Here is an 11,776-nt window from a genome sequence, read left to right on the forward strand (position 1 = left end):
CCTTCGAAAAATTCTCTCTCTCTCTTTTTTTTTTTTTGCCGGAGGTTTTTTTTTTTTTTTTTTTTTTTTCCCCCCCCGTCCCTTTTCTCCCCATTCCCTCTGGCAACCCCCCTTTCCCCTATTCATGCTCACCCTCTTTCCCTCCCTTTTCCTTCTCTCTGGGCTGGGCCCTGCTCAGGTTATACGGCATCAAGTGCGCCAAGTGCAGCATCGGCTTCAGCAAGAATGACTTCGTGATGCGCGCCCGCGCCAAGGTGTACCACATCGAGTGTTTCCGCTGCGTGGCCTGCAGCCGCCAGCTCATCCCCGGCGATGAATTCGCGCTGCGGGAGGACGGCCTCTTCTGCCGGGCGGACCACGACGTGGTGGAGCGGGCCAGCCTGGGCGCCGGGGACCCCCTCAGCCCCCTGCACCCGGCCCGGCCGCTGCAGATGGCAGGTACCGCCCGCACGGCGCACAGCGGGGGACCCGCGGCCCAGGCCTGCGCACTCGCGGAATGCCGCGGGTCCGTCTGCCCGCACCTGCGCGGGCAGTAGCACTCCTGCAGGAGCACCCCCGCTCCGCCGGAGGCTGGGAGTCTGAGCTGAGCGGGAGCCGGGGCAGCCCGTGCAGGGAGCGGGTCTGCGGCACGGCACAGACCCCGCTCCGGCCGGTTCTGCGGCGCACAGGGAAAAGCTGCTTTAAGCGATGGTGGACGCGGGGGCAGAAAGGAGATAGACTTCATAACTACAGGCGAGCGCTTAGGCTGTAATTTAAAACTGTCAACAAGCTAATCTCCAGTAATTGCCTTTTGAAGTGACTCTGCCGTCTTGGAAAGTTTTATGTGATTTGATGAGAATTTCATCTTTAAACTCAGCATTGTCGACCCACCTTACAACTTGCACCTCTAGTTCTCGACGTCTGTACCAGGCACTCAGGAACCCTTAGCTGAAGAAAAGGCAGGTCTCTTTGAGGCAAAGGAGGCTGGATAAAACAAGGTTGGCTGGCGATGTTGCTTGTCAAGTAACTGTAACACCAAAGGGTATTTCCAAACACAGCTCTGTTTAAACGGGCTCATTTTCCACTTTTTTCACCACTATTTTTTTTTCTCCAAGTGACATATCAATATCAAGGGAGAAAAAGAGTATCCGTAGGTGCCCATTGTAGAATGTAAGAGAAATTGTACATGCACATTGTGTCTGCAGCTAAAATACTGCCAAGACCATATAATCTTTATTCGAATTCACTGATTTATCATCACAATCAGAGGAATTGAAAGCCGACTGTACAAAAGCAAACATTTTTGAATACTAGTAAGCCATGCTTTTAGAAAAAAAAGTTTTTATTTTTCCCTTGACTGGGTCAAATTACATATAGATAGCTACAGCTATCCAATACACATAAGAATAGCTGAATCACGCAAGTGAAAGGTACTCTTGATGTGACTTTGTACACTAGTTTTCATTTCTTAATGGTTTCTACTAGATACTTGGATTGCTCCTCTTAAATTGGAGTAGCATTCGTGGTTTTAATAATTATTCATTAAAAATTTACATAAATTCTCCAAATACATCCTCTTTCTAAGGCAGACTCTTTCTTCTGATGCATGGCTCTCGTAGGTTTTCCATCTGCAGTCATGGTGTAGTGCATCTGGTGTGTTTTGCTTTGGATCTGGAAGCAGCAAACAGACAGGAGCTGTTGCACGTTATCAAGGCCTCTGACTAAGCTGAGCTATATTCAGCACACAAGATGCAGACCCAAATCATGATTAATTTATTAATTTTCAGAACAAAAGTCTGTTTTAGTGATTTGTCAGGGTATAAATACGTAATACCTTCTCCCTCTTTTCCTAGTGCACACACGCACATGCACACACTCACACGCACATACATGCACCTTTGCAAGCTTGCCCTCCCCTGTCATAGCTCATACAGGTTCAAGCTTCTGTCATTAAGGGTTTTGGTAGGGGGAGGAGGGGGGGTTCAAATTAATTTTCTGTGGAGTCAGAGATGTCGGTCCTGTCACTCCACCAGCGCATAAAGCAGAGGAGGCTGGAGGAGCTCTGATAGAGCCAACTGCCTGAGCGGCCTTTGAAAGAGGTTCATCACCCCTCCTTTCTTTCCCCCCCTTCCCTCTCTCCCCCCACTGGCTTAGATTCATAGCCTCTGCAGACTCCCTGCTTCCTACTCATGGGGATCCTGTTCCTCCCTTCCCCTTCCCTTACAGCAGAACCTATCTCTGCCAGACAGCCAGCTCTGCGGCCCCACGTCCACAAGCAGCCTGAGAAGACCACCCGAGTCCGAACTGTCCTTAATGAAAAGCAGCTTCACACCTTGAGGACCTGCTATGCTGCCAACCCCAGACCTGACGCCCTCATGAAAGAGCAACTGGTAGAAATGACTGGCCTCAGCCCGAGGGTCATCAGGGTTTGGTTTCAAAACAAGCGATGCAAGGACAAAAAAAGGAGCATTATGATGAAACAACTTCAGCAGCAGCAACCCAATGACAAAACTGTAAGTGGTTTCAGCCTCTTACTGTGCACTGTCTTACCTCCCAGCAAGAAATGCATAGGCTATGCTCCAAGGCCAGTTGGGCCCTTTTGATTTTCTGGGAGCTCCCTTAAAGCAAAATGGTAAAATGGTACCTCCTAAATATTATCTGCTTGTTCTGCTGTCAGTGCAGTTAAAACAGACAGCAGAGAGAAGCCGATATAGGCTGCTCAAGCGAACACGTCCTTTTGTGAGGCTAAGGATTTGCAGTAGATTAGATTAACTTTTCTGCTGTGTGAATTGCGACCTGCAGAGCTTATGGGATGTAAAAAGCCCTGTCTTGTGTAATATTTATACTGCAAATGCAGAGGACTCCTTGAGGGAAAATAACATACTCACCCTCCTCAGTGGTTTTACACAGGAGTAGAAGGGAAATTTGATGTTTTGGGTTTTTTTTTTTTAAACCTTATATACTTAATGTATCTGTGTTTGTCAGTACATTTCCCATAGAAAAAGACAAATGCAAAATTTTTGGAACTACTATCATATTTCCAGGTCATTTAATATATATGTAGTTCTTGCATAGAGATAGACTTCTTGTCTGTGGGCATATGCATGTGCACTGCAAACTGGAAAGAGCTGAATTCAGCATAGCAAACTGGCTGTCTCCATTTTCAGCCTATCTTTTTTTTTTCCTGTCCTTACTGCTGTTAGTCCACTTGAAGAAGAGTCTGTTATTCTCCCTCTGTATATTGACCTGAGAATAACTATTAATTCATAAGACTGCCTAGTTAAGTGGAATTTAAGGAGTTTCATTTTACCATGTTGGAATGCAATAAAACACGATGTTATTAACTCGCCTGAACAATCTATTCGTCGAGGTTTGGAGTTATTTTGTACAGTGTCTGCACCACAGGACATAATGGGAGGGCTGCGGTTTCCTCTTTTACCATTATTTTTAATCTTCTTGTTTTGTTTTATTTTTGAAAGAACATGGTACTACCTCTCTTAAGGTTTATGGTTCAGGGGATATACAAACCAGTTAAGGTCACGGAGAACAAAACCAGCCTGGATGCAAAGTAGAAAGAAAGCATGATTAACCGTTTCTTGTGCCAATGCATCAGCAGTGAAGACACTGAGTGCTTGTGTTTGAGAAGGCTTGGGGGAGCGGGGGAGGAGGACTGTGCCTTGAGAGAAATACGAGGATTAAAGGAAAAGAAAGTAAACTTCCACTGTGATAAATGCAGCAGGTAGAAATAGACTGACCTAAAGTAGAATGAAGTAAGACATTCACAGCAGATTAACAAAGCAAATACTAGTGACTGTGTAGATAAGATAGAAAGCAGTTTATTGACTCAGTGCTTATATACAATAAAGTTAACCAAGCTCATTAACATCTTTTGCTGGGCTATTTGCAGAATATCCAAGGGATGACAGGAACTCCTATGGTGGCTGCTAGTCCAGAGAGACATGATGGTGGTTTACAGGCAAACCCGGTGGAAGTGCAGAGTTACCAACCACCCTGGAAAGTACTGAGTGACTTCGCATTGCAGAGTGACATAGATCAACCTGCTTTTCAGCAACTAGTAAGTGTCTGTTCTCAGCCCCAGCAGTGCCGGGATTCGCTGAACATTCTCAGCAGGAGGGCTGCTCCTGCAGCCCTCGTTCCAGGGATGAGCAGTTCAGGCCAGCAGCGTTTCTCTGAGATTACAAGGTGGGCATTTTGGCACTCTGTAAATGTGGCAATTTGAACTGATTTTTCTGGGCTTGGTGCAAAAAAGTACTGCAGTGCAAAAATCTTGTCCAAACGAGTGCAAGCTGGATAAGGCCGAACCCAGGTCTGAGACTGATTTGGCTCAGACTCCACTGAAAACTGAAAGCATGTCTAACTAAACCATACCCCTGTACGGAAGGGACATTATGAAAACAATTTCCACAGTTTACTCCCCCCAATCCCTTCCCTCATTTGGGCCAATTTTGACTTTATACTATAAGTTTAAAATATATGGCTGCAACTCCAGACCAAGTCCTTGCTTTGTTCTACAAACACGATGTAATTAAAGTATCAGCTCCTTCCTTTACACATGTAAGTTTAGATATGACTTTATATTTCTCTATTCAGATATTTGCATATAATTACACGTTCCTATAGCATACATTAAATGTTGTACTTCGAAAATGAAATAGTCGGTACATATTCACTTGCAAAATTCAAACAATATGAACAGCCTTAAGCCAAAAGAAAACAGGCATTTTAGAATAAATTCTGTTCTTAACTCACTTCCTTATGCCTACGTCATTTGGCAGCTCAAATGGGACCATATCAACTGCAATACTTAGGCCCAAGAAGGTGAATTAAGGACAGAAGTTCAACCTTAACTCAATTTCCTGGCCTAAGTGTCTTAAAACCAGATCTTTAAAATAATAAGGTACGTTTTATATGCTTCTTCAGTGATTCAAAGCAATACTTAAAGATGAAATATTATTATATGGATCCTTTTTCTCATCTGCTGGGAATATTTTTCATCATAAGCAATGGAGGACAACAGTTTGTAGCCACATGAACAGATGTTTGTGGAAATTTTCTGTTTAGTATCATACTGTTTTGGAAGGGCTCTATTTTTTTTTCCACCCAGTGTCAAGCTGTGGTCTGTATGCCCTCCTGGCACAATGTGCTTACTCAGGAACTACAGCACAGCAGTGGGGCTGTTTGCATCATCTTACCTCAAATAACCGTTTTCCTGATTTAATCGAGCTGTCAAACAGGCATAAGAAAAAATAGTCTCTTTTGGTTGCCTTACAGAACTGGAGGTATTAAAAACCTTTCATACAGTGAGTTTTTGCAAGGAATAGGTCTTTAAAAAAAAAAAAAAAAAAGGAAGATGGATCACCCTAGTACATACACATATATAGATAGACACACCACTAGATAGATAGATAGATATTGGTGCATAAAGTGCGTGATGCCTGATACTGAAAATAATTAAAATAAAAGATAGTGGATGCAACATATCGACCACTCAAGGCAGGTCTGTAATCTGGAAAGGGCCTTGATCACAGGATCGGCCAGCTAAATAGGTGCGAAAGAAATGCATTTGGATTAGCAAAGCTCCACCCTTTACTTCAGGCCTTTTCCCAGCACTGCCCCTAAACCAACAGGAGCTGCGGGGCACATTAGGATGGAGAAGTGTGACCTTTTTTATCAAGAGGACTCTTGTTAAAAAGAGATATCACAACTCCCAATTGTGAATGAAAGAGAATGGCTTATTTCAAATGCCTTCTGCTCTTCGCTGCTTCTTGCAGGTTTATTTTAGTATATGCATAAAGAGGGAAAAGAGTAACGTTACAGTTTTGTGTCAAAAAGCACATGCACTCTTAAATAATTGACTAGAACATCCTGTTGGGATTGCCACTCTTGCAAGACACAGAAGAAGGCCTGGCAAATAAGGTTGTTTATTTACTTGTGGATTTTATTTTTCAGTCTTCTTAAACTTTCTTTTTTAAAACTTTTTTCCCCTGATGATTTGGCTGACAGCCTAAAGAAGAGTCTTATGAAGTCAATGGGGAATGGGTAAAATAAATAAAGCCACAAAAAGCAAGACAGTCTCCCGTGGAGATGTATCAGGCCATTGAAATGCATACTTGTTCTTTTTTTCTTGCCTTCTTCTTTGCATTTGCCAGCTACTTTTGTTTGATTGTTATAATTGTAAATATATATATATATTTTTCTTATTTCTTCTTCTTTTTTCTCCCCTTTCCCCTACCCCCTCCTCCTCAATAGGACTGGCTACCATTTTTGGCAGGTTAATTTTTCAGAAGGAGGACCTGGTTCCAATTCTACTGGAAGTGAAGTGGCATCAATGTCCTCTCAGCTCCCAGATACGCCCAACAGCATGGTAGCCAGTCCTATTGAGGCATGAGGAAAATTCATCCAGAGTTCTGATGTTGTTGTTTCTTCCCTTACCCTCAGCCCTGTTGGAGAGAGTGGGAAAGTGATCATGTTTGGACTCCGAAATTTAGGTGGGAAAAGTATTTAATGGCCCTTTAATGAACCTGGCAAGGAACCGCTCCATGAAACAAACGGAGTCATGTTTGAAAAGAGAAGGTAATATGGTAGCAACACTGTGAAGACAATCATGGGATCTTACTAGAATAATGCTAAAACAAACAAAAAACCACCATGCTTCTCAATGATCTTGACGAGGATCGAAAAGACATTTTCAAAATATAGGGGATATGTACTCATGAATCTTTAAAAAAAAAATTACATTTGACTGCACATCTTAGAGAGAAACCAAGATAGAGGGACTTTCTCCTAACCCGAATGGTGCTGTTTCTATATTGGTCATTGCCTTGCCAAAAGGAGCTCCGGTAGGTTTTCCAACATCAAGAAAGAGACGATTTAGCCCCGCGTTGTTGAAAGATTCATTGCAGGAAGGTGGAGCTGCATTGGTTTGCAATGTTGTTTTTAGTTGACTCTTAACAAGGGGTTGTTTCCTGGGTCTCTTATAGCATGTACTGTAGCGGGGTTTTGGTTTGTGTTTGGTTGAGATCCACCCTCTATCAAGTCTGAAGTAATTAATAAATAGGTTTTTGAATTACTCTTTAAAAACCATTTATAAAAGCATTGCAACAAGGTATACCTCTATTTTGCCACAAAGCGTCTCGGGATTGTGTTTGAAATGTGTCTGTCCAAGAACCTTCCCCTCCCCCAAAGATGTGTATAGTCATTGGTTAAAAACAACTGTTTTCTCTCTCTTTCTTTTTCTCTCTGTCTCTCTCTCTCTTTCTCTCAATAAAGAGAACAAAAAAAAAAAAAAAAAAAAAAAAGTAAAAAGAAAAAGGAAAAAAACACCACCCTTTTTGTTTGCTCTTGCATTGCAAAATTATAAAGTAATTTATTATTTATTATTGGAAGACTTGCCACTTTTCATGTCATTTGACTCTATTTTTTTGTTTGCTGAAGTTTTTTTTTTATAAAAAAAAAAAAAAAAAAAAAAAAAAAAAAAAAAAAAAAAAAAAAAAGAAAAGATTGTACCGTGGTCTTTGAATTATATGTCTTATTCTATGTGGTTTTTGTCTTTTTTTCCTTAAATATTATGTGAAATAAAGGCGCCATATGTAGAATTATTATATCTTCAGGACTATTTCACTAAATAAGCGTTTGGAATAGAGAAAATAATAATAGTAATAATAATAATAATAATAAATAATGAACAAAGTTCCCTCTTTTAAATATTTACAAATTAGCAGCTAAAATACCTGAAATAAAATATTGCATGCAAAGCAGGTCGTTAGTGAAAACAAGGAGTGTGATATTTTATTGCAAGTATTAACGACCAGCTTGTAAATTTCCGTTTCAACAGCTATATCAGGGCTAGTTGGATGCCTTAGCTTTCAATTGATAACATTAGAAACTCTCTTGTTCCCTTCCCTCCCCCTTATCCTTTGCCCTTAAAAGTCGTATTACTCTAGGCATGGTCTGACATAACTTTAAGACATCGAAAGAACTGAGAGCTCAGGCTTTTTGCTGAGTTCCACTATTTTTTAAAAAATATTAAAAAGTAAGTGCTGTATACCAAAGCCTCGTTGTTGAGATTGTTGAAGTGACCTGTATTTTAAGTAAGCTCCTGATAAAAGGGATGCTTTTTGCTTAACGAGTCAAGTATGACCATTATTTATCAGTGTCTGCTGTCAAAACGCTTGAAAAAATGCTGCAGAAGAAATAGGATTCGGGGATATTGCTATGAAATTGCACGATCGGTGTTCCTTCTTCTCTGTCGACTTCCCTCTCTTCACTCCCTCTTTTCTTCCTTTTTTAATTTGTGGGGGAGAGGGTGGTGAAGGCTAAAAAAGTGGGCGAGTTCTTGGGGAAAAGTGAAAAAGAAGAAGGAAAAAAATAACAAAACATTGGAAAGGGTTGTTTTTGCTCGAATCCAAGTGTTTCCTAGTGCTCCCAGCCAGCACAAGACAATGACTCGCCCTAAAAAATCCTTAACAACTGGAATATTCAGAGATATTTAGGCTGACAAGGACAAGTTGGTTTGCATGATAGTTACTCCAAAGCCTGATGTTTTCTTAACATATCCTTTTTCTTCCCTCCTCCCCATTTCAGCTCTCCCTGAGCAAGCTCAGCTGTAGAGACAAACCATTTCGACAGTAGAAAGAAAATAATAATAATAATAATAATAATTATAATAAAGGTTAAAAGCCTAATACAAGGATTTCAATCATCCTGATTAGAAACTGGATTCATTTTGTATGCTCAAGTGTAATACATTTTTGAGTACTTGATAAATATTTAAATAAATATGAAATCTACCTTAAACTGTGTGATCAGTAACCCTTGTGTTTTCATACAGTATTAGAGGCTTGCTACGAGACTTTGAGGGGTGGGAGGGAGAAAGGGTGCAATATCTGCACAGTGGTCCAATGTGTAAACTCTCTGATTTGCTTGAACTGACTGGAGGGGATATGGGTGCTAGGTCTCCAAATGAGGGTACAGGGGTGTGCAGTTGGCTCTGTAGTCAGGGCAAAACTGGGGCCTTCGCGTTTGTCTGGCGGCTGACACGTAGGTGAGAAGTGCAGCCACTCGTCGAGGGTTCCGCGGGCGAGGAACCTGAGCGGGGGCATTGCTGAGACCCCCGGGCAGAACTCCGGAGACAGTGAAGGTCTATCGCCCGAGAGCCTCGCTGCGGTTCAGCTCCAGTTGCTGCTTGCGCGGGGGCCGACCCTGCGGCCAAGATAAGCGTCCCGCCGGGAGGCTTTGGTTTTAGCTGCCGGGAGAGACCTGCTGCTCGAAGCGTACAAGGCCGGGTGGGCCCGGGGAGCTGCAGCCGCACCCCGGCTCCAGCTGTGCCGTGGATGGGAGCCCCGTTCGGGACTCCGGTCTGCACCTCACGGAGCGCCGTCTCCCCCAAGCCTCGCACGGGAGCTGCGGCCGCTCCGCCTTGCGGGGTGCGAGTCCCCGCTTTGAGGCGTCCTGCTGCTCGGCCCTGAGGCCCTGGGGGCACGGCAAAGTCGGTCCCAAGTGGTTCACTAAAGCAGCCCTCGTCTCATTTTAAGACTCGACACATTTTAAGACTTCTGTGCTCGCGTGTATTCTTTGATGGTCTTTAGTTTGTTTTCTGCTTCGTATGTCTGTGGTTTATCCTTCCTCCCCAGAAAACTTCTGAGTTTTATGTGCTGTGGAACTTTTGAGTCGTTCCCTCTAGTGCCTTCAGGAGAACACTCTTCCTGAACTCGGGCAGCAGTTTTTGTGCGAGAGAAAACATCTTTCCGACATGGAGAGGCTAACTCCAACGGTTTATTTTTGCTGCAGCCCTTCTCAATAAAGGCAAATAAGGTCTGCTAAAATTTACTATTATTTCTCTACATTGTTAAAACACACTGGGGACAGTACTGAGACTCTTTTCATTTCGATATTTGTGCCAGGTTAATCAGCATCCAGCGTCCTCCAGCGAAAGCAGGAGTGAGACACTGACGCCAGAGGTGTGAATTCCAGCGCTGAGATCAGTTGAACATCTCAGCGGTAAGTGCTTGCCTTCATATACATACATATGTGTAAATAGATATTGATAAATCCACGCTGGGTCACCCAAAAGCAGGTCGTGGGGAGGGAAAATCCGGCTCCGGGAGGGTTCGCCCGTGCCTCTGCCGCCTGCCGCAGCCCGGGATTCGGGGTTCCGGCACCGCGCGGGTTGCACGGGCACGGCTCATGCTCTTCTGTCTGCTCGCCCGAAGCGCCGGCAGCGTTTTACGGTGCGAGGTGCCGCTTTGGGCGCTTCAGCAGAGCTGTAAGTAGTTAATAAAGGGGCTGGGAAGAGATCCTGTTTACTGATTGTTGCTGATTGTTGTTTTCTTGATAACAGACCAAGCCACTGAATGACTGTTTGAGCTCAGGCGCCACAAACATAAACTTAACAGCTCCCAGTGTGCCGGCCTTGCTGCAGGATCACTCCTCACCTCCCGGGACTTGTGAAGTGCAGGCGGAGAAGGCAGCTCCCGAGGAGGCGGCGGGGAGGCAGGCTCCGGGGGGGGGACGACGGGGGAGGCCGTGGTCTGTGACCGAGCTTTCTGTATGGTATCGTATCCGCTGTCGTTATCCAGGGAAAGGGATGCAAAACTAATCGGTGCTTTTTCCCGAGGCTCCCGTCCATGCTGGGGGTTGAGGCAAGGTCCGTGCGCCGCTCTTCGCAGCACTGGAACCGGGAAAGGCAGCTTTTGCTTCGAAATGCTGTTTCATAGTACAGATTTTTCTTTCTTGCAGCTCACCACACTAACCGCTCAGGGTGCCGGGGACGGAAAGCGAGGGAGGCGGGGGTGTTATGCAGCATCACCGCACCCGGCCTGGTCCCAGCAGCGGGGCAGCCTTTCCGCTGGGTTACCTGTAGCTCCGGATTGCTCCGGCGTCGTCGTCGGTGAGATGTGGGAAGAAAAAAGGAAGGAAGAAGGAAGGATTTCGGGTTGCGAAAAAGGATTTTTGCTGAAGTGGTTTTTTTTTTTTGTTTGTTTGTTTTTTTAATTGCTTTTGTTTGTTTGTTTGTTTTTCTCCTGTTACACAAAATAGGACAAGGTATTCTTGTGGGAGAGAGAGAAGGCGGAGAAGTTTTCCAGAAATAAGTGACACGGAGCAAAGCAGAGCTCTACTCCTATCTTAAGGCGGCAATGGGAAGAGGAAAATAGGGTGTTACTGTGGCTTTTCTTTGGGAGGGCTGTTCGGGTCGGTAGATCTCCAAGGCTAATCCAAACAACCCGTTTGACTTGTGAGGTCCGGAGTCTAGACAGAGCTGGTGGCTCGGCGGCTCCTTATCTGGTTTTGGAATCAGCCGAAAGAGACTTTTCTTAATGTCCACAGCAGCACTGGGTTCTGCGGGGGCCGGGTAGCCACCGCACCTCGCAGACAGGACAACAAATACACCCACCACCTGGAGGCTTTATAGCCTGCTTTGTTGTTCCCGATCTCTGTCTCGCCCCTGCCCTCGGCCGACGGGCAGGGGTAAGTCCCGCGGGCTGCTTAATACGGCATAGACGTGGTGCTCGCCCTGTCGCCCCTCGGCCACTGAAAGGCCACCTCCACAGCAGGATGGGACAGTGGGCACTCGACTCCTGATGGATTTCTAAGCTCTTCCTCTATTTCTTTCTTTCTTTCTTTCTTTCTTTCTTTCTTTCTTTCTTTCTTTCTTTCTTTCTTTCTTTCTTTCTTTCTTTCTTTCTTTCTTTCTTTCTTTCTTTCTTTCTTTCTTTCTTTCTTTCTTTCTTTCTTTCTTTCTTTCTTTCTTTCTTTCTTTCTTTCTTTCTTTCTTTCT

The 11,776-nt window shown here is 44.2% G+C and overlaps 1 protein-coding gene across 1 annotated transcript; it reads left to right on the top strand.

The window, feature by feature from the left end:
• Window positions 1–178: 178 nt before the first annotated feature.
• On the top strand, window positions 179–7,182 carry ISL1 (ISL LIM homeobox 1; the record flags this gene model as incomplete). Its single annotated transcript, XM_042838391.1, has 4 exons — window positions 179–438; window positions 2,206–2,492; window positions 3,887–4,054; window positions 6,272–7,182. Coding segments are annotated over 4 exons (832 nt in total), but the record flags the coding sequence as incomplete, so codon positions are not given.
• Window positions 7,183–11,776: the final 4,594 nt, after the last annotated feature.

This window comes from Centrocercus urophasianus, unplaced genomic scaffold (genome assembly GCF_019232065.1).
Source record: "Centrocercus urophasianus isolate 14NV4802_14NV808 unplaced genomic scaffold, USGS_Curo_1.0 seq_798, whole genome shotgun sequence".
NCBI classification, from domain to species: Eukaryota; Metazoa; Chordata; class Aves; order Galliformes; family Phasianidae; genus Centrocercus; species Centrocercus urophasianus.